This window comes from Sciurus carolinensis, chromosome 8, assembly GCF_902686445.1.
Source record: "Sciurus carolinensis chromosome 8, mSciCar1.2, whole genome shotgun sequence".
NCBI lineage: Eukaryota > Metazoa > Chordata > Mammalia > Rodentia > Sciuridae > Sciurus > Sciurus carolinensis.
Window position 1 is genome coordinate 82,039,749 of NC_062220.1, and position 23,793 is coordinate 82,063,541.

The following is a 23,793-nucleotide window of genomic DNA, read 5'->3' on the forward strand; positions in this document are numbered from 1 at the left end:
TTAAAACAGAAGTCATTATTTTCTACAGACGCATCTCTAAGTCACACAGACTTATCCTCTCCAGGGAAGGGAAAGGGTTTCAAGTGGGGCCCCGCTGGGACCCCAGGGCTCAGGGCTGGCTGGTTCTCATCTGGTACCTCCATCCTGCAGCCCCTCTACTCACGGCTCCCTGATTTTTTTTTTTTTTTCTTTCAGTCCTGCCTTTCCTGTAATTCTCGTGGGCTGAGAATGCCCAATGATGCCTGCCCTATTTCTGAGAAGATAAAAGATAGAGCTACAGAAACTGCTTCTTTTTTCTCCAGCCCTCTAAAATGTTTCAAGTCAGAACTTGAACCCTGAAAGAAAAAGAAATCTTTGACAACAGCTTCCATCACTTTCCACACTCACCAATAAACATCCAAGGTTTAGTTTTTCCATTTCAAAAAATGAAGAACTATATGGTATGAGGAGGGGAAAGGCTCAAAAGTTTAGATTACAAACAATTTTAGTGCCGTTTTCTATTTGGAAGTTACCTGCTAAATGAGTAAACAGAAGAGAAAGTATTAGATGAGAGAAGATTTCAAAGTCGGTTGCGAAGGAAGATCTAAATGCTTGGTTGGTTTACCTGTTCCCTACCAGCATTCTCCTCTCTTCTGTTTGAGAGTTTAGGGAGACTTGCTCACTCATCATTCCACAGGTATCCCTGGAGGACTCCTTGTGCCTGGTACTACCAGGAAGGCAAGGTCTGTAGCTGGGTTGATGAATGTGGGTATGGTGGGTGGGTGTCAAATCATTTATGAAAATCATTAGTAGGCTGCTTTTCAGCATCTCTACAACAATTTTTGTTTTTCAAACTCAGCTTGATTTGGTGATAGAGTACTGTATGAATTATTGAATTGTTGCTATTCTATTCTCCATTCAAGTAGCAACAGAAATAAATGCTTTATCTCAAAAGTCTGGCATGCACCTTTCTAGTTCACTCAATTCAGTAAACTTTTCTACTTGCATATTAATATCAATTGTCCTATGTGAATGTAGGAGACCTCCTCATTGCGGTCTGTGTCTACATTTTCACAACCAAGTGCCTTTTGTGGGAAAGAGAAGGGAAAATACATCTCTTTCTTGGTTGTCTTCCCCAGTCTCTGGTGGATACAGGAATGTTGGGATGTAAGAATCCAGAACAGGCTCATCCCGATTCCAGGACCATTTATTTCTTCCCGCGTATACTTTCCTCCTCATTGCCACCAGGGCCATGTGGAGGGGCCACCATATGGCTCCCCTGGCCCCATATGGCTCTACCTCGCTAAAAGGGGCGCTCAAGAACATAAAAATGCTGCTGCAGGCTTTTATTGCAGCCCCTTCTCGTTTTCCTCCATCTGTCTTCCATATGGTTTATGCGGCTCCATTAGGCTCTTGCACACACAGGCCCTGATAACGAGGGCTGCCCCCCACCCCCAAGATAAAGAACTAGAACTCACCTCGGTCAATGGCAAGGGGCCTCAATGACTTTAAATATACCATTCGTTTAGTATTCTAACGAGCACAAATGAATAAGCACTTTTCTTCAACGTACATGCAAAATTTATTTTGTTTTCTAAAATTTTATCAACAAAAATCACCTGATGGCTTTCTGGTTGTATTTTTCTCCAAGTGCTGCACTTGAAGTTTTGAAAAGTTTTACATGGGGCTTCCACTTAGGTGCCCCTTTTATATGTACATAACTCTCTCCATAGTTGACTTTCTCCTTTTTATCAAATTCTCCTTCTATGGGAGGAAAAGTTGCTAGTATTTTTACCCTCAAATGTCTCTGTAAAACTGAAATTTCATGTGTTTCCTCCCTCAAACTCTAAGGAAATAAGCTGGAATCAGGTGGGGCTGACCCTGACTAGATCCCCTCCTCCTCTACTTAGGTCAGGGCTGTGTGAATCAAGTCACTGAGTCCTGATCCTCTGCTTTGCGTGCAGGTGGCCAAAGTGACATATTTGACCTTGGGGTTGGTATAATTGAGAATAAAAATCACTAGATACCATGTACATCCCCATTCCCAACAGAAGACAACAGATGGCATTATAACAGTAATAAAGGTGATATGTCATTCCCATGTTAAATGGCCAAACTGTTAGGTGAACACCTGGGTCATTTTTCTTAAAAGTAAGGAGGATAGGTTGAGGGTACAGCTCAGTGATAGAGTACCTGACTAGCTTGCACCAGGCCCTGGTTTCCATCTCCAGCACCTCAAAGAAATGGGAAGGTGGGGTGGAGAGAAAGAACAGAAACTAATGGCAAGTAGTAAGAAAAAAAAAAGAAATCAAATTAAATAATTTCTATGCTTATGATATTAAGCAGCAGAAAGCATCCAACACCTCCAAAGCTCATCACATTTCAAGTGTCCCATCCTCTTTCCATGACAGGCAACTTGACTACCTTCTAGTGCAAACCACCTGTGTAAAGTAGTCTGGCAATCAGTATGTGGGAAAGTATGCCCACTTCCATGATAATTGTGCCTGATGAAGCAGAACATGGGAATAGTGCTTAAAGTCATGAAATATTAATCTGCAGACATACAAAACAACCCAGCAAGTGTCACAACAATACTTTTCTTTTAGCTTATTGTGTTGTGTATAAATGAGAGTTATTGATTTTCCCAATTAAATGCAAAATATTTACCTGAATTTTGAAATAGACAATAACATTATTGTAGGATACATGATTGAATCACTTTCTTTTTTTTTTTTTTTAACCAATTCACATATTTCACACATCACTGTTTCTCTTATTGACCTTTATAATGTAATATAGATCCAGCCATAACTCATGTTCAAACAAAACTAAGATGCTGGGCACAGGGCACACAACTATAGTCTTTGCTTTACTCAGGAGGCTGAGGCAGGAGTATCTCAAGTTTGAGGCCAGCCTGGACAACTTGGTGACATCTTGTCTCAAATAAAAAAAAATAGGACTGGGGATGTAGCTCAGTGGTAGAGTGCTTGTCTAGCATTTTCTAGGCCCAGGGCTCAATCTCTAGTAACCCTTCTCCCCCCAGCAAAACAAAAAATTACTGAGATGCAAGGAAACTGTATTTCATGATCTCTACTGCATGGTAAAAATCTAAGTGGTGATTCTGTACTAATACACCCTATGGCTCTCTTTTCTTGATGCAATCAGTTTTGCAAAGTGTGGGTATCATAGGTGCTATGGTAGCCACAAAAAGTGCTTTTTTGTGAGGGGATCAAGTTGCAAAATTCAGGCCAACACCAGAGTCCCATTCACTGGAATAATTGCTCCAGGCTGGAACAAATTGCAAATTCTGGTTCAGAGAAGCAAGTACTCTCCCTTCTGTGATAAAGGAAATTATGGGTAAATCATTTTGCAAATGGAATAGTAGTGTTTTTAAAAGTGCATGGATAAAAAAGCTACGGGTACTTTGCTCTCAGGTTGAATAAAAAGGACAAATCTGATCAATAGGGCTCCAAAGAATTACAGTTTCTAGTCTGGAAAGCTGAGTATCATTTTCTGCACCCCAGGGCTTGCTCTGAGCTGCAGTTTGTAAACCACTTGGAAAAAAGCAGAAGTTGCTGCTGAGCATAGAGCTGCTGAGTAGTTGCAGTAATTGTTGACATTTCGGCAGGGAAGCTGCTGCCCCCAGTTCAGCACTTCCTACATGCCAGGTAAATGCCGCTAACCTCCCTTCCCTTGTATTTCTTTCCATTGCACAAGGGTTATTGAACACTGGCCTCTTGCCAGTAGCCTTTAGGTGAGATTTGGTAAAAATTACCAAAGAGAAAAGAACATCTGCCTTCATATCATTTTCTTTGTACAGCTACTTCCCAGGCAGCTGCTTAGTAACTACATGTGTCCATTTACTGGATTTAAACAAAACAGCACAAGGCAAAGGGGGAGGCACACAAAGCATATGCTATTTCATCCCACCTGGTTTCAGCCAACAGTGGGAGCCTCGCCCCTAAGGATACTGACAAGGGCACCAGCAGCTTCCTGCAAGTCGGGAAGCATGAGACACCCTATGCCTTACCTGTTTCTTTGTCCTGGACTTCCTCCAGGTGCAAGTCATTCAAAAGGTGCTCCAAGATCTTCTCTGGGGTCCCAGACACCACCACGTATCTGTCAGAGAGCAGAGAGTCCACTGAGTCATCCTCGGTGGAAGACTGCGAGCGGCTGCTCCATTCATCATCCTCATCCTCCTCGTCGATGTATTTGAAATAAGGCACATCGAAGGTAGGCAAGGGCAGCTCTCGGTCTGAGAGCACCGCTGAATCTTTCCTCTCTAGATGAGGGTCAAAGACCCTCAGCCGGGAGCTGCCCATTGTGAACAGTTACTAACAAAGGCATCCCCTAAATGCTAAAAGATCTTGCCATCCCTGTCCTTTCACTGGGAACTGAGTCCATCTGGCTGCTAAGAGCTCTGCAGTCAGCTAGAACGCCGGAGAGGCGAGAGGCGGAGAGAAAAGAGGGAGGGAGGGTAGAGGAGGCAGAGAGCGAGTGAGATGGAGCGAGAGAAGGGAAGGCAGCAAGGGAAGGAAACGGGAGCGCGTGCCTGCGCGGCTGCAGGGGAAACTCTCACCTCCAATCGCTCTCCGCGCTCCCCGCGGTGGGGGCAGGGCCACAGCACTGCACTTTCTTCAGCAGCAGGACGGTCTGGTCTTGCTCTTTAACCTGAACAGTCGTCACTTCATCATCTTGCTTTAATTGTGAACAGGAGTGATGGATGGGCAAGGGAAAGAGGGAGAGAAAATTAAAAAGGAGCTAACTAGTGTTGCATGTGCTAGCATGGCTTTATAGCACCATTTCTTTAAAGATTTGGAATAAATCAGGAGTAGGGCCAAAAGTCTCCCTCTAACATACAGAATCTAGACTCCAGGTCTATAAAACATAAAGCAGTAGAGAGACACAAATTGCTTAAAAGAAAAAAAAAATTTTTTTAAAGTAGAGGTGGAGATGGGATCCAAAAAGTTCATTTAAAACTATCTGAACAATTTGAATTAGAGAATACAAAGTTCAAAGTTTAAAAGAAAACACAACATACTAACTGCATATAGCTTTTGTTTTACCTGGTTATTGTTTTTAAACACTCTTTTAAAAACCCTGGAAATTATATAAAAAATATACATTATTTAAACACTAAAGAATGAGCACAGCCTTACTTGAAAACTACCCATTCAACCATTCAGATAATTTCCCCCCCCAGATTCAAGATGGTCTTCAAATTTATCATGTGCTTGTTTTGCCAGCGTACAAGCAAAAATGGATCTCTAGTTAGAATCTAATCGAGGCTGAAATTTGGACGTCATGCGTGGCTGCACTGACTTTCTTCACCTCAGTCCCTTTTTAAAAGGAGAGAAGGCTGAACCATCATTCATTTCTGCACACACAGCTTCCACAGCCCAGAGCCAGTGTGGCCCGCTGACGTGGCTCAGTCGCAGAGGACGCTCCCTGCTGACCCAGCAGTGTGGACCCAACTCTGAGTGATGAACACTTCCAGAGGGTTTAGTGTGAAACTCCCAATGTGCAACACCCAGGAAGCAAAAGGTAGCCGGGGGAAAAAGAACCACAAGATGCATGTAAGAGAACCTAACTTCTATACTTCTGATGATTTGAGCAAAAAGGTGAAAGCAAGAAAAGTTCAGAACACGTAGGTTTCACCTTAAAAATGATGCCACCTCTTTGAACAGGTGTTAGGATTTCATGTTTCTGCTACTAACAGAAAAATCCCACCTATAATTAGATACAAACCTAAAGGAGGTTATCCCCACCGCTGATGACTAGAATGTGCCATGTCCATTGTGCCTTATTAATTGCTTCTATAGGCCAATCTGGGATGCCAATGATTTTATTCATCTTTCATAAGAATGGAAAGGTACTAATCTTGTCATAATTCCCAATCAACTCAATGATTGTGATTTTAATTTCTAGTGTTCTGATTTCTAAGAGATATAGAGATCTAGTCATCTAAATCCTCCCAGATTTTCTTAAAAACAAATAGTATTGGTCATTCTAAATAGCAGTTTAATTTTATGATCATTCTTTTAAAATCTTTTAGTGGGAAATCATTTTACTATGTAAAACTGATGTATTACATTTCAGCAAGGTCAGACACACAGTTTCTGTGGCAATTAATGTTGGATATTCATTGTTCAACTCCCTGAGGATGGCAGTGTGACTCCCGAAACATGAATACCAATGTGTAATTGCTATCTTTCATTTCTCTGAAGCAGTTCTTTTGTTATCCATGTGGCTGAAGTGAAATAAAGAGGCTAGAGAGAGGAGCATATATTGACCAGAAAGGAAAAAAAAGAAGGAATGAGGGTTTGCGATACTAAGACCCATAGACAAATAATCGTGTGATTTGAAAGGATAAAAATCTTTCCCTGGTTTCCTCTAGTCATAAGCCAATACTCATTTTATATGACTGCTGTCATTCTGAAGTACGTTTTACATTCTATGTGTACGTGATATATGGCATTATTAACTTCCGTGGGCCACGCGCATACATATGGATGGGAGGGCTTCTCTAATGTCTGTGCAACGGACATGTATTACATGACTGTGCACAGCAGCCATACTCTACTAGGCAGGGCATTAGCTGAACCAGATTGATGTACTATCAATAGCATCTTATGTCATTGTAATAGGTTCCATTTTGAAAACCTGTTAAAAATAAAGAAGAGAAAAAACAGAAAAATCAATGAATGAAGGGAGATGTAAGTTATCAAAAATTTGCCATGAACACATAATAATCCTGTGCATTACATCTGGCCCTCAAGAAAGAAAGTTAAATGAATGCTTATGATCCACACACTCTTAACAATTTTTTCATCCTGAAAAAGAGCAGAGGTAACATATTTGAGGTTCTGGGTTTGTAATTTTATTCTGGTGCTTGCTTGGTTAAGAGTAAAAGTATTAAGAGAGTTGATGATGAAAAATATGTTCCATGATAAATACTTCATGAAAGGCAAGTAAAATGTTCCAACATTTAATTGAGCCCAGTGTGGTGGTACACCCCTGTAATCCCAGCAACTTGGGAGACTGAGGCAAGAGAATTGCAAGTTCGAGACAAGCCTCAGCAACTTAGCAAGACCCTGTTTCAAAATACAAAATACAAAAAGGACTGGGGTTGCACAACCAGGGCCTTGTGCATGCGAGGCAGGCACTCTATCAACTGAGCTATATCCCCAGCCCAACATAAGGATAATTTGATGAGCACCCTAGGATGTTTCCAATTGCAAGAAACAAGGAAAACGTAGAACCTTCAGGATTTGCCAGTTGAAGATAAGTATGGTGATCAAGAGAATGGGAACACCAAATGGGAAAAAGATGTGCAAAGATTGCTTATGGGGAGACTGAGCAGTCTGTTTCAGACAGCTGATATTTTAGTACTGATAAGACATTATGCTGGAGATGTTTGGCAGGCAGTTAGAAGAAAAAAAGAGAGTGAAGAATAAAGAGGGAGAATATTAGAGTCACAGGGAAATCTTCCTGTTTTTGAGACTACAAAGAACAAAACCAAGAGGAGTCAATAAGGAAAAAGGTTGCCGCAACCTTGTAAAGTTCACCAAGACAGTCTAAGAAAAAGTGAGGAGGGGATCACTTGAGGTCAAGAGGGGGAAGAGGAAGTGTTAAGGCAAAGTGAACAAGAAGGACGGGAACAGAGAAGGAACAGTCTCTCGGGGTTTCATTATGGAGCGAAGGCTTCAGCTTGAAGAGGCTGTGCAGCCGGGGTTAAGCACAGAGGTGGGAAGGGGACAGTGGGAAGAGCTGACAGAAGGAGGAACACAAGTGGAGAGTCAGGCTAGAGAAGGGACAGATTTCTTCCTTTTAGAAAGGCTGAAGATGCAGGGTAAGGAATAAGGAAGCTGAGGTAGATCGCATGAGATGGCCTCTATCCCGTCAGTAGAGTGGGAACTGAGACATCCTCTGGAAGGGGGCACTGAAGTGAAGCTGGTGGCCTGAAGAGAACATTACTGGAAAAGTGGCTTCAGGGAGCATAAGGGGATAAACTAGTTATGAAAAAAGGATTGCCACGCAGCTTTGCAGACTGCTGAGGCTACAAATCCTGTTTATGGTTTGATGATGTTCTGCTTTAAGTGCTCAGGAGCCTGAGAGGAAAAGCGCTGAAGAGCCCAGTATGGACTGGTGAAGGAGACGAAGAGAGACGAGGGAGGCACGCGAGTCCAGGCCCACCGCCACTCCAGGGAAAGAGCTCATCATCACAGCGTCTGTCTGGCTGGAGACAATTATTGAGTTGTGAACTCTGAGGGACTGAGGACCAACTCCTCACAGGGGCTTAGGTGCAGCTCTTGATGGAGGAGCCAAAGTCTGAAGTAGAGCAAATCTAAGTGGTGAAGAGGAAGAAAGGAACCGCCCTGTGAGAGACACATATTTTGAGTTTTTTCCATGGTTTCTGACACAGAGATCCTGATAACCCTTATAATCTCCTATTTGAGAAGAGCACTAATATCTTTTATTAAAGTATTTGGTGACCTTTTGTCCTTGGCTCCTAATGCAGCTCCAAAATAGTTCCAGAGGTAAAAAGGTGAAAGATAGTCTTTTGTTGTTTATAATAGACCTTTCTGTGCCACACTAGAATTTAAAGAGGTACATTTGGGAAAGTCCCTAAATAACCACACCATGGGGGACTGTTTGCCAAGGGCACCAACCACCAACTCAGAGGGCTGGGACTCAAAGCCCCAGTCTCCACCTCAGAGGAGGGCTGAAGGTGACTTGGTCATAATGGTCAATGACTTAATCACACCTACGTAATGAAGCCTCCAGAAAACCCCCTAATAACGAAGTTCAAGGGGCTTCCAGGAAGGCAAACAGAAATTTATCCACTTTCCAGGAAAGTGGAGCATCTCAACTCCACAGGGAAGGAAGCTCCTGTGCTTGGGATCCTTCTAGGTCTTGTCCTGTGCAATTTCTTCATCTGACTGCTCATTCATATCCTTTAAAAGATCCTGTACAATAAACTGGTAAATGTTCTCCTGAGTTGTATGAGTCACACTAGTTGAACCCAAGGAGGGGATTGTGGGAACTCCAATTTATAGCCAATAGGTTTGAAGCATAGGTAAAAGATCCTGAAACTTGTGACTGGCATCGAAAGGGAGCAGTCTTGGAGGACTCATATGGGGGACTCAGCTCTCAACCTGTGGGATCTGATGCTGTCTCCAAGTACACAGTGTCAAACCTAGCTGAACTGCAGGACATCAATAAGCTGAAGTTCACTGCAGAATCATTGCTCCGAGTGTGGGAAAACCTCACATATTCGGTCATAAGTCTGTGTTGGTTGCTGAGTGGGAGAACGGGGGAAAAACAAATTGCTGTGATTTTTCCCTATATTTTCAGATCCTGACACCTGGAAGTTGGCCTGGCACAAGTAGTTAAGTCTTGGTATTCTGTTGTAAGTGATTTTGTAGAGAATCGACACTAGACACCACCACTATGTGACCCTGATGGGACATAGAACAAAAACACAGCCACTCAGCAGTCATATCTGAACACAGGCATGCACATGGTCTACCCCACAAGACACTCAAAAGCCCAAATAATGCGAGTGACTGTTGTTACTTTTTTCAATGATAGCTGTAGCTTAGCCCCACTCTGCCCTCTGAGGAGAGAGTAAGATTAAGTAAGAAATTCAGTCACAAAGTTATCCGTTTCTTGACAGCATCTAGTCCAGCGTAAAATCCTACTTCCTTAAGTGTTCCCAAACTCTCCTAACACACACCCACGTGCTTTCTTCTAGCACCCTCCTACTGAGTTGCCCCAGGGGTCCCTCTGGTGTGAGGTGTCAAGATCCTTACTCCCACAAGCAACAAACTCAACTGGAGGTGTGTTTCTGGTGGTCTTTGGCTGGAGGGCACTGACGAGGTACCAGAGGCTGCCCTGCCCTATGCAGCGATAATGAAGACAGCAATTATGGAGGTAAGCATAAAACACATTTCCGTGTCATGGTGATGAGAGCTATACACAGAACATTCCCGTCAGTGATGGCCAGGGATGGGGCTGGAGATGCTGAGGTAGGAGCCAGACAACAAACTACCCAGGACTGTGGGAGAACATCCTGAGGCACCTAGCTCAGGGGAGGGGCTGTGGTAGGTGTGATGATGACACAGAAGGGAAGTGGGAATGGGGTGAAATTACAGGGGAATCATGCTTTCTTGCCTCCGCCCCTGGTGCTGAGCCCTGGTGGTACCTGCCCCTCCTTCCAACATACTCTTTAGCCTCCAGGTCTGTAGAAACCAGTTCTTATCCCTAATCTCTTGAGGGGATGGTAGGAGGAACAAGGAGCCCCAAAACTGGCCAGATGGATCCTTCACAGCTTTGCCTGTGGGGTCATTATTTGGGATGAGAGGGAAGGTGGGGAAAGAGGAAGCACAAAGATAAACAGGTGCTCTCAGCTGAAAGTCGGGGAGCATAGGTGATAAGAGGGAAAGCCATTTGCTCATGGAACCCCAGGATTCTGAACAGAACCCATCAGGAATATGAAAACAGCAAGGCTTCTGAGTTTTTCCTTTGTTCCATATTTTGGATGAGCACCTCTGATCTATTTTCTGTTTGGTTACTCTATCATCCTACCTAAGAATTCCAAACACAAAATGGAACCAGTGCTTTCCTCTAACTTAGATTAACTTCCATGATCATGACCGGTTTTTATACTACTAAATCTAACTTGTAATTTGTTTCTTTCATTTATTCATGTGACTGACAGACTTATTTTTAGGAAGAAAATACCTAGAGAGTCATAAAAATATGGATTGTTTTCAAAAGGTAAGGTGAAGACTTGATGCTCATGGTTTAGCAGGTCCTACTTGTACTGTCCTGGGTCAAGCTTCTGACTGTATTGGCTTTCATGTATCACTAGCACTACCAAGGAAAAGTGATCATGGAGGGATTTCTCAGTCCTGCAGGAATTGTCACATACTTGCTTGGTTTTCCCTTTTCAGAGATAACGGAAAAGATTCCTCTCCCGAGTACTCCCGGGAAACGGCTGGCGGCATGCTCTAGGTCAGTGTGTCCTTGCTACTTTATGAGCCAATACTTCACAAGGGTCCTGAGATGGGGGTTCACTGAGGGGCTTCAGGGACTCAGAGAACCCTCTGAAAATATATGGGATTTTTATGTGTGGTCTCATTTTTCTAGGCAGAATCCAGAGTTCTCAATCTAACTGAAGTCTATGAATCCCTAAAGGAACCATGCTCAGGAACTCGAGTATTTATCACCTCATTTAAGGAGCTTCCCTGATAAGTCTCCTGTCCCTAACCTCTCTGTGCAGATGGGATATCCAAGGAACCCTGTTAGGGTTTCTCTCTTTGTCTTCTCCACTAAATGAGGACATCTTGAAGGCAGGAAACGTGCCCTCCATTTCTCTTTCTAACCCAAAGGCCAGGGCCTGGCATATGACAGTCACTTGATGAAGATTCACTGAACATGCAAATCAGTGAGCGAGCGCAAAAGGGAGGTAGGTGAATCTCTAGAAGGCAGAACTCGGTCTCAGGGGATCCAAGGCCACCCTTACTAGAAGGCTTCTTCTTCTCCACTCAGTGCTTTACCACCTTGCTGCTCATCTCCTGATGGACCTGTGAACTTATGTGTTGTAACCAGTTCTCTTGTCACTGACATTTAAGAGGCAGGTAACTAACATGCTAGGAAGGTGTCACCAAATGGTACCATCTCTTAATTGACCCATGAATAAAACAAATGGGTGGCCATGAACAGGTCAAACAGCAAACCAAATTGTGAACTGGGTCTGTCTTTTATGCCATTGATGTCCCTTCCTGCTCTACTCTCCCCTAACCAGGATCCCCACTACTCCTCATGGGACCCACTGCTTCAAAATCACCTAATTCAGGCAGCGTGAGAGAATCTTTCAAATGAAAAACAGTGAGAAGCACTTAATTCAGTGATAACACTAATCAAGAAGTCATACAATGGTGAGTGTAGTGGTACATGCTTATAATCCCAGCTAGTTGGGAAGATCACAAGTTTGAGGCTGGCCTGGGTAACTTAAGCAAGACCTTATCTCCAAGTTAAATTTTAAAAAAGCATTGGGGATGTAACCCAGTGGTAGCACTTGCCTGACATGTGTGAGGGCCTGAGTTTGATCCCCAGCACTTCAAAAATGGAAAAAAAAAAAAAAAAAAAAAAAAGAAGTCATACAGGTAGCACAAGTTCTAGTGCTGTGTTCCAAGTTTGTGAACACAGTTGTGACAGGTGACAGAGAAGGAAGGTGGTGAAGCTGAGGTGCCCTCCAGTGACAAGGTATACTCCAGTGCCCAAACCCAGAAACACAGATGTCCCCTAAGGTGATCAGTGTTCTTTATTATAGATCACTGCTCTCAAAGTGCTTTGCCAAAGCAAGACAACTAGTGTTGGGGATCAGGTGCATCAAGGCCCTGGTGAAGTTCACAATTCCTAGAATAGGCAGTTTGGCATTACAAATGGCCCATCTGGTTTGGGAACACCATCTAGGGGACTGAATTTGAAAAGAAGAGGTACTGGGGCACAGCTCCATCAGCTCAGGTCAGGCAGAGCTCAAGACACAGCAAGGGGAAAATGAAGGGCTGACAGGGACCTGGGCAGGGACCAAGGCAGGAAGTTACACATGGCAAGGACTGTGTAACTGACACATGTCTGGGCCCACCTACGTCCATAAACTTGGGACCCAGAGACAGGTAGGTTAAGTGTGATAGAGGCAGGACTCCCAATACAAAAGCTGCCTTAGGCCTAGTAGGCTCAAGAACTGGACAGAAATTGGACAGTTCACTTTAAAATGATTAATTTTATGTTATATAAATTTTACCTCAAAAAGGAGAGGGAGAGAGGGAGGGAGGGAGGGAGAGAGAGAGAGAGAGAGAGAGAGAGAAAGAGAGAGAGAAGCAGACATGAATTCAAGGACACAGGGATTTTCTGACTGAAATACAAAGGACTCTGCACCAAGCAGTCACCAGGGTCTCTGAGAAACATGCCCTAGGAAGTTCAGTTCAGGTAGCTGGAATGTCTTAGACAGATGAGATCAGAAGAATGAACGAAAGTAGGTTATTTCCACTCTCTGAGCTATCTTGCCTTGTGGGAGAAGGAATCCTGGACTTACTCATGATGTTCCAGAAAGGTAATTTTCCACTGGTGGGTGGCAAGATAATGGAAGCTGATTGGGGCTCGATTTAAGAAAGCGCTAACAACAGAGGAAGAATGAGCCATCTCCCAAGCTGGGGCAGAGCCTGTCAACAGTATCACAGAATGAGCAATGATGATTGTGGATTGAGAATGAGGGCTAGGCTCGACATCCTTCCCATTGCTAAAGTTCTACGAAATTCATCTGTCTTGATTCTGCTTTTCTCACACAAGCCCCAAGGGTTGGCTCTCTTAAATAGGAAGAAGGCGAGTGAATTAGCAGTCAGTATCACTTCCCATCTTGTGCTATGGATATTCAAGCACAGCTTAGCAAACCAAACCACCAATGCCCGCATCCATTTTGTGCTATAAATGCGGGTTCAGCAGAATTGGAATACTTATCTGGAAAAAAAAAATCTCTGGTCAAAAAGAATTTTGTCTGAGACCAACTTTCACAGAATTTGCTGACAGTGTATCTCACGATTCTTCTTTTTTTCTTTTTTCCATGTAAAAACAGAATCAAACACAAAAGGACAAAAGAACATTGCGGGCAAGACAGAACTGGTTAAAAGAAAAAATAAGTAAGCAGATGTGTGTCAAGGCGAGTCATTAAGACTACAAGACCAAAGGTGCTGGCCTTACAAATTCATCTTTGTACAGGTTACCCCAGCAGAAGGAGAGTAATTAAATAATAATTAGTTCTTTATTTTTATACCAGGCATATTAAAATTAATAACTCAAAGTAAGGCCTAATGGGACTAATAAAATTCATCATCCTCAAATGTACAGAACCTAGGTGAAGTCTGACTCTCACAGGTGTAGAAGCAAACACAAATTTACTGTGGAACTTGACCAAACACTCTAAGAAAACCAGTAAATATGTTTGGGTAGAAAGCAACTAGCTGCTAAGGAAGAACTGCTTTACATCCTACTGCCTCTAAGAATTTTATCATATAAACAAGTTTTCTAAGAATCCTAAGTTAAGAGCAAGCCCAGGAACTTGATGCTGGGCCTACTTCAGCTAGTAAACCTACTGTACAGTAAAGCAGAAGAGATGGGGATAAACTACAGCATCTTGAAATACACAGTCTATGTGTTTTTATCACGAGGATATTTCAACATGCTGTCCTAGCTTGATGGATCATCCCAGATACCAGCAGAAAGTGTTCAATGGAGGAGCTATTGACAGAAGCGTGGGCAAATCTGAGGAAACTAAGCAAAAATGGAGAGAAAATCATGAGCTAGCAAAGAGAGGGTGTTGACCACCACTGGGCTAAGAGGGTCAAGTATGGGTAAGAGAGAGTACTGGATCCTGTGGGAGCTGGAGGTGTAAACGAGAGGCACCAAGCAAGACCTGTGGTCACTGCCAGAAATGCAGGAGGAAGTTGGGCAGAGTGGGAAACAGTACCCAGACCCACTTCCTGCCATTCCTGCTCTATGGTCTGTGTCTCCCATCAAATGAGTTCCATTCAAGCTAGAGAGCAAGAGAGGGGGCTGATGCAGTCCCAGGGGTCAGAACTCACTGCCCACAGGCACAGCACATAGGTGAGAATGGGGGAGAGGATGCAAATGGAGACAGACTGTCATACTTCACAATCCATGGTCTCTAAGAAGTGGGGTCAATTTAGACTAATTTAGGCGACACCATATGGGTCCTGTCCATTTTCCTGCCGTCAGGAAAACAGCTAAAAATCTAAAAACTTTGGGGCAGGGTGTATATTAGCATTTCCATATTTGACTGAGTTTAATTCCTACATACTTTATTGTCCTAACTCTTGTCTGTAATGCCAACACTACAATGCAGTGCCTATAGCTTGCTTCATCCTCCACTCTTTCCATGTGACATTTGACAGGTGTTTAATCACACAGATGTTGATTTTTTTATTCATAAAAGCTTAAATTTTATTAAATCTTTTCCAGCAAGTCGTCTAGTCACATTATAAAAATTTTGGTTAATTTCCAGATTTGGGAGAGGGGATGGAGAAAAGAAGATGAAGGAGAAATGGTAGGGCCAGTTCCACTCTAATGTTAGTTGCATGAGGACAGGAACTTGTCTGTTTAGTTTTCTGTTTCATCCTAACCAAGAGCAAGTGCCCATTAAATGAATGAATGGCCTGGTGTATAAAGGAGAAGAGGACGGATACTATAAACTGGAATAGCCCAAAAGCAAGGACAGAGATGTTTGGTAAAGGCCAGGAGGCAGAGATCCAGCTCCAGAGAAGCTAAGTTCAGAGAATAGGGAAGGACAGAAAAGAGAAATTAAAGCTACAACAAAAAGGACAAGATCTAGAGGATCTGAGGCTAGGAACTGACACTGAAGCATCTGAGTCATGGAAAAACCTCTCTCAGAGCAGAAACAGAGCTTGATTTTTGACTCTGGGGTCTTTTGAGCCACTTCTCACCCAGGGAGAGACGGGTCCTCGAGAAGAATCAGGTTCATAGCTATAGTCAGGATCTCAAACTGTACTGAGAAGATGGGTGATATGGGTTGTCTTATCTCGAGTCAAGTCCTGACAACTATCATTTAGCTGTGTTTCTGGGGAAAAAATATGTATTTCCCAATTCCCAAAGCATCATCTGAAGTACAATTTCCTTCAGAGGAATTTTAGGCATTAATAAAAAAAAAAAAAAAAAAAAAAAAAAGAAAAAAGAAAAAGAAAAGAAAAAAGGACCTACTATAGGCCCAACTCAACTACCATTCAATCACTGATGAGTACATAAATCTAATTTGTTAACAATCCACATGCCTTACCAAGATTCTTTCCACTGAAGCCCATGCTCCATTTCTCTCTCTTTCATGGGTAATAACAATTCTTAACAGCATAAAGATTGAACTCAGATGGCATTCCTTCAAAGAACTTATGGTCCAAATAAAATTCAACTGATATTCAACAAAGCAAAGATAGATCTGCCTGGGTTCAACCCTAGCCTTGCCACTTACTAGCTGGATAGTCTTAATGAAGATGTTTAATCCCTTTGAGCATCAGTTTTCTTACCTCCCTTATAGACTCAAGTCAAGTGCTAGACATAGAGAAGTCCTCAAAAATAGGATGCAGAAAAACACCCAGCTACACTGTAACAATAAACCATTCAAGTAGAGGAATACCCAAGTATTACAAAATTGGATTTATATCAGGGCCTTGCTATAATTTTGTTCATATATATGTGTATGTAAATATCATCTGAATTTAAGAAAACACAAAATAACACTATCAAACCTTCTTTTTCATTTGCAGTAGAAGCCACTGTACCACTGACAGCAGAGAGCATCATGGGAGTTAATTCCAGAGCTCACTGAACCTGGAAGAAAGGAGGTTCCATACCCTCTGTCACAGGATGACTGGCAATGATGAAATGGATCCCTTTCATGGGAAGGCAGAATTGCTTCTCTCTGGCAATCACCATACCCTTCAACTTGACATCTCAAATCCCAAGGACACACCTCCAGAGACCAAAAACTAACAGAAGGGAGACTTAGAAGAGCAGATGTCTGTGCCTCTTACAGTTTGTAAAATAGAATTTCAAGAGTTTAACAACTTTGGGGCCCTTTGTTTCTGGGTGGGGTTACTGATGATCTGCAGGGGAGTACCCACATCCTTTGGTGTCAGCATAACTCAATCGTGGACAGGGGAGAACCAAGCAGGGCCTGACATCAGCCACGGTCACTGGAGGGTAGGCAGCTGGAGTTCTGCTATTGTCTGCCGCTTCTATGTTCCAGATATGATGGTTATTTCTTTCTGTTGAGACTCATGAGTTACATCCATTTGCCCTGGTTGTTTTAGTAGTTCCAGGGGAATATGTGATGGGCCAGCTGAGCTGAGAAATCACCAAGAATTTTTGAGTCACCAACCACCTGTTTGCTGAAAAGTGGGCGTCATCAGCATCCCCAGAACCATGCAGCCTGGGCCAAAGGGCAACTGAGGGCACTGCTTTCTGCACGCATGCACATGCACACACACGTAGGTACACAGGCATACAGTCTGATACAGGTGTTTGAAGGTATAGCACTAAATGGCTAGCCCTGACTGGTTCCTATGGCTTTGGCTTCTCCTTTCAAATTCCTCCTACAGGATCTGAAACTCAGTTGCATTTGATTCTTCCTGAATAAGTGAAGACCTGATTCAGAAACTGAAATTATTTAAAAAATAATGTATGTGTCTTTTTAAACTCTGAACAGATCCAGCAGAAGTATTCTTCAAACTTAAAAGGGAAGTAAAGAAAGTATAAAGTAATGCACTTAAAAAATAGAAATTATTGAGGCAAGAAACTTTTTCCAAATCTTTCATGTGCGTGCATGAGGATATACTTTTGGTTGTGTGTGTGTGTGTGTGTGTGTGTGTGTGTGTGTTCACACACGTGTGTGTGTAACTTCAGAAGGCAAAGCAGGAATGAAAGGCAGCCCCAGTATGTATGCAAGTTATGGAATGAAAAATTCCTAGTTACCATAGCAACTGCTAGATCACATGGGATGGGTGCAAGGAGATATGAGGCATCTTAAGCAAACACTTGCTTTTTTTTTTTTTCCATGTTTTGTACATTCCTGGGTGCTTTTAGAGAGGCTTGCCTTTAGTATCTGTGGTAACCATCTCAGAAACTTCATTACACAGTTGGAAACAAGACTGGTAGGAGGAAAGACAATGTGTCGCTCCTAGTGCATTGCACAATTACAGACAGTATTAAAAAGGGTTGAGAATTTAAAATGCAATGAAATATTCCTACAATGATTTGGAAGTCAAACAAGCAAACAAACAAAACCAGGAGGTAAAACAGAAGAGAGAAGGTTAAAATAAGACAAAACTTTGACTTGAATGCTTGAACTTGGGAAATGTTTCCTACCGTCCACAGTTGTCACCTCTATCAGGTCCAGTTCCACCAATGCTGACTGAAGGGCTAGTGTCAGACGTGGGGGATATAAAAGTTCAAATGAAACACAGGGACCACACTCAGAGAGTAAATTCTTCATATGAGAGACTGACACATAAAAGATATAAATTAGCATTTTTTAAAAACAGTGGTTTGAAGTTATGCTGTGGGTAGTGGTCAAGTAAGGCATCCAGCCAATAGCAATAAGAGACCATTTCTTGTTATTTCCAAGAGTTCAAGGCAATTAAGATCTACTGTTTTTTCAGTTTGCCAAGATTTGGGAGTTTCAGATCTCTTCCCTCTCAGGACATTCTGAACTCAGCAAAACAATTCCAAATATTTAACAACTTGACTTAAAATATGGCTTTAATACCCTGATAACAGAGACAGTTCTAGCTGGATATGCTAGATTAGCCATCTGTCCCATATCAACACCATTTCACAAAGAATACATTTTTAGAAGTTCTTTCCATAGGAATATTTTGGGAACATAAGAGGACAGAATGATTCTTGGCAATGATAGGCATATTCAATTAGAGTAAAAAAATAAAATAAAAGTTACTTGAAGCTTTCAGAGCAATTGGTATCCATTAGAAAATGGTGATATTTCCCTCCAAAAAGTTCAACACTCAAAGGTATAAAGGCTGCTGGATTTGGGGAGGAGAGTCTTCAAGGTAAGAAAAGAATTTAGAGTCAGAAGAAATCTTATATCTCTGATATCCTAATTTAATAGATGAGAAAAACTGAAGCTCAGAAAAGTAAAATGACTCAATAAACTTATACTTGATATATTTAACCTGGGAAGAAATTTGTGAACAGAATAGAATTTCAGTTCCTCCAGAATAAAATGGATTCTGTGTGTGTGTGTGTGTGTGTGTGTGTGTGTGTTTGTGTGTGTGTGTTGCTAGAGATTGAATCATGTGCATACTAGGCAAGCATTCTACCACTGAGCTATACCCCCCAGCCATAAAATGGAATTTTAAAAATCCTAATAACAAAATAATAAGCTAACTGATTAAAAATTATGAATGCAATAGGTCACCAACAAATCTTACTTTTACATTATAAAAAAATCATAGCTATACTAAAGACTGAGCAAAAAGAATGATTCTAGTAGAAATTTAAAAATAAATAATATTGAGTGTCTGGTTACAAAATGGGGAAAAGCTTTCTAATATTAAAGGCATTTAAATTTTTTTTAATTTATCTTTTAATTTTTTACAGACTGCATTTTGATTCATTGTACACAAATGAGTACATCATTTCATTTCTATGGTTGTAACACAATGAAGATTCATACCATTCATGTAATCACACATGTACATAGGGTAATGATGTCTGTCTCATTCCACCATTTTTCATACCTCCCTCCCTCTCATTCCCTTCTACATCTTCTAAAGTTCCCCCATTCTTCTCTCACTCCCCATCCCCCACCCCCCACCTCCCACCCCCATTATATATCATTATCCATTTATCAGGGAAAATATTCGGCCTTTGGTTTTTTGGGCTTGGCTTATTTCACTTAGCATGATATTCTCCAATTCCATCCATTTATTTTCAGATGCCATAATAGTATTCTTCTTTATGGCTGAATAGTATTCTATTATGTATATATACCAGTTTCTTTGTCCGTTCATCTGTTGAAGGGCATCTAGGTTGGTTCCACAATCTAGCTACTGTGAACTGAGGTACTATAAGCATTGATGTGGCTGTTACTGTAGTATGCTGATTTTAAGTCCTTTGGGTATAAACCGAGGAGTGGGATAACTGGGTCAAAAGGTGGGTCCATTCCAAGTTTTCTGAGTATTCTCCATACTGCTTTCCAGAGTGGCTGCACCAATTTGCAACTCCACCAGCAATGTAAAAGTGTGCCTTTTCCCCACATCCATGCCAACAACATCTATTATTGTTTGTTTAAATTTAAAAAGAAAAAAAATGAACAGTTTCACTCATGTGAATAAAAATAACTAAATAGGAAACAAACTGAGGAAAACTATACATAATAAATATGACAAAATTTTGTTGCCTTTTGTATGTGAGGAACTTTTCCAAAACAATGAGAAAACTCCCAGTGGAAAATGGGCAAAGTGTGTAAATGGAAGTGTATTTATGGAAGAAAGAAATATAGGTTGATATAGCTGCAAATATTCAACTTCATTAGGAAAGACATGCAAATTTGAATAAGACAGTATATCCCTCTTCCCTCTCCCCCATCAGCCTGACAAAGATGCTGAGTTTCTTCTATGAAAAGGTGTGGCACTCAGGGAGGTGAAGGTGAGGGCGAGGGCTTGCAGGGCAAGCGCGTTCATGTACTGCTGATGTCAGCAAAAGCCAGCCCGCGCTTTAATGGAAAGTAGCTGGGCGAAAACATCAAAGGGATTAACCTGATTCATACCTGTAATTATGCTGCTAGGAATTTATCCTTCAGAATATACACTTTGGTAGAGATTTTTTTAGAGTGGGGCATGACAGATCATTTATAAAAACAAAATTTGGAAAACACATTTGCCCCCCAGTGGAAGGGTGGCAGAGAGAGCGTGCTCTGAAATCTTGAGGGAAGCCTCACACTGCCAATACTGGGGACAGGAGGCAAGTGAAGGGGAAGGGCGGCTCACCACTTTTTCTTTGCAAGCTCTACCATAGCTTCCTATGATTTCTAAATTCTCTATGAAGGGCATATATTACTTTTTCCATTAGAACTTTTTAAACAGTAACAAAAAAATCTGTAGCAGAAATGGACTAAAAATTCCAGCAAGTGGCCTGATACCTTATTCTGAACACCTATAACCATCTTGCAGGTGAAGCTTGTTTTCAGAACAAGTTCATTCAATAAAATAGGCCCAAGACTATGTAAAACAATCAATTTTGTGGGGGGAATATATTTTGTAGCTAGAATATGGAGAATGGGCATGGTAAACTGAAATAACGTGGCTTTCTTTAGATTTGAGGTGTATGATCTTTGCCATTTACGATTTGTATCCTGAACAGGTAATCATCCAGGAAGTGAAAGATGATGCTTAATTTAGCAAATGCTTCATAGGAATGTGAGGAAGTGATTTTTCTAGAAATAAAAACCTTATTCAAAGAAGACTGTTTTCTCCCTTCTGGAAGCTCCTCCTAGCTCTTTCTTCTGTCTGCTTATTGACTTCTTTACTCTCGTCTGTCTTCTTGTCCTTCTCCCTAAGTGGTGTTGTCTTCAGGGCTCAAATCACATCTTGTTTATTTCTTTGTCTGTTCTGTTTTGTAGGATGCCTGGGTCACAGATGCTCAGCAAATGCTTCTCTCAATGAATGAAGAAAATTAATTTAGTCCCTAAAAAACTTGCTCTATGCATGAAAAAAAGACAGTTGTACAACACTAAAAATCAGCTATGTCTTCAACAATGTCAACTTCATGCATTGTAGAAATGACCACTGCCAGTCATCCCACTCCTTGGCATATACCCAGAGGACTTAAAATCAACATACTATAGTGATACAGCCAAATCAATGTTTATAGTAGCTCAATTCACAATAGCTAAGCTATGAAGCCAACCTAGGTGCCCTTCAATAGATGAAGGGATAAAGAAAATGTGTATATATACACAAAGGAATATTACTCAGTCATAAAGAAGAATGAATTTATGGCATTTGCTTGTGAATGTTTGAAACTGGAGACTATCATGCTAAGTGAAATAAGTCAATCTCAAAAAACCAAAGGCTGATTGTTCTCTCTGGTATGAGGATGCAGACTTGTTTAGGTGGGTGGGGGAGGGAGGAGTGGAGGTTCACCAGATTCGGGAGCAGGGATGGGAATAGGAAAGACAGTAGAATGAATTGGACATAACTTTCCTATGTTCGTATATGAATACATGACCAGTGTAGCTCCACATCATGAACAACCACAAAAATGGGAAGTTTTACTTCATATATGAATATGTCAAATTACATTCCGCTGTCATGTATAACTAAAAAGAATAAATTTAAAAGGGAAAAGCAAGTTACATAGCTATTTGGCTCTTACTGTCTTTGCACAGTGTGATTCTTTCTAATCAGAGCCTCTGAAGCAGCTGCTAATGGTGGCAAAACTAAGCGTCTGCCCCAGGCATCAGCGTGCTGGCCTCCATCTGAAGACCCGAGGGCAACAACCAAAGCCACCAAGTTCCCTGGCGTCTGCTCACCAATTCAGGTAGGGAATGTTTCCATTCCTTCTGGGACTTCCTCAGGCCCGTGCACCCAACTCTTCTCTCCTTCATGGGGTCCCCCAGGCTGAGATGCCTGCGGCTTGCTCTCTTGCCATTGGAGCAACCTCAAAACTTGGGTGTGTCAAAGCCGCCTAAGTTTTTTTGACCAAAGTGTCAAAACAAGACACTTCTCCACTGCATTCTTTCCCAAAGGTTCTGGACTAGCTGGATGTGGAACATAAAAGAAGTCTGAGTGAAGACGTAAAGATGGCAAACCACAGGGGGTGGAGCAGAAGGACAGAAGCAGCTGCAGCTGCTGAACACACTCAGGGCCACTCTGATCTTTATTCATGAGGATTTTTCCAGGGTGTGGTGGATTTTCTCAGGTCTGGGCAGATCTCCTCTGTATGCCAAGATTATGAGTAACACCGAAGGACAGGAACCTCAGATTTACTGACTTGTGACGGAAATGGGATCTACTTAAAATGGAGATGAAGGTCAGATGTGCTCGCCAAGCTACAATGGAAATGGCATTTAATGGTTCAGCAAGTCATTAAAGGATTCGGTGCACAGGAATCTGGCATTCAAGTATGTTCCTTAAAGACAATCAGTAAAAAATTGGTTTTTTATTTATTTTTTTCCTGGTGCTGGGGATCCAACCTAGGGCCTTGCACAAGGTAAACAAGTGCTCTAACACTGAGCTCCATCTCTACCCCCAAATCGGCCTCTTGCAGGCTCAACATCTTTCCACCACCTCCTGGGTTTAACCTTTAAGAGCAAAGCTGCAGGTCTACCTCAGCACCAGCCTGAGCCACGTGTGCTCCTGCCTCTGCCATTCTATATCCTCAATCATCTTTTAAAATTCCAGTCCTATATGTCATTAGAGGAGATGACATTACCTCCATGATTTTAATTATCCTCTTTCCCCATGTGTTTATAGATATGAGTATTGTTTTAATACTGAGATAATTTTTTGGCCATGTGCTTCCAAACGGGTGTTTAATGAGAAGCACTTAAGATTGCCTGCCTCCCTTGATTTTTTGGTGGTGGTACTAGGAACTGAACCCAGTGGCACTTGACTGCTTTACCACTGAGTTTCATCCCCAGCTCTTTTTATTTCTTTATTTTGAGACAGGGTCTTATTAAGTTGCTGAAGTTGGCCTAGAACTTGTGATCCTTCTGCCTCAGCCAAGTTGCTGGGATTACAGGTGTGTGCCTCCATGTTGGGCTTCAGTTGCTCATTTTCTGATGGATAACAGATTTTAAAAAAAAAAAAAGAAAGAAAAAGAAGGAAATGGTTCCACAAACACATTTTGTTGAAGGCAAGGGTCACTTCAATCATGTTAGCCTCAAGTTAGGGGTCCACAAAATATAAGTTCAAGAACAAGAGATAAAAGCACAAAGACTGAATTATAACATCCCTCTAACAAACCTAAAGGATCTCCACTAATTACTATTTTTATTAATCATTTTTTTTTTGCTTCTGATTACAGAGACTAAAAAGATTATACTTTACCAGAAGAATATTATCAATGAAAGGAAATATTTTAACATTTTCTCCTGTATACTCCTCTCTCCCTCCTTTCTTCCTCCCCCTCCCTTTCTCTCCCCCACTCCTCTTTTGTACTGGAGATTGAATCCAGGGGCAGGGGTACTCTACCACT

The 23,793-nt window shown here is 41.8% G+C and overlaps 1 protein-coding gene across 3 annotated transcripts in view; it reads right to left on the reverse strand.

The window, feature by feature from the left end:
* Positions 1 to 23,793, reverse strand: part of Rapgef5 (Rap guanine nucleotide exchange factor 5) — a 230,673-nt gene that overhangs the window by 66,662 nt on the left and 140,218 nt on the right. For all 3 annotated transcript variants that reach the window (XM_047562082.1, XM_047562081.1, XM_047562083.1), the window contains 2 exons: positions 4,559 to 4,677; positions 4,010 to 4,098 (listed from right to left, as the gene is read on the reverse strand). In XM_047562082.1, the coding sequence (XP_047418038.1) occupies positions 4,010 to 4,098; positions 4,559 to 4,677 (208 nt within the window). The remainder of the gene's footprint in view (positions 1 to 4,009; positions 4,099 to 4,558; positions 4,678 to 23,793) is intronic.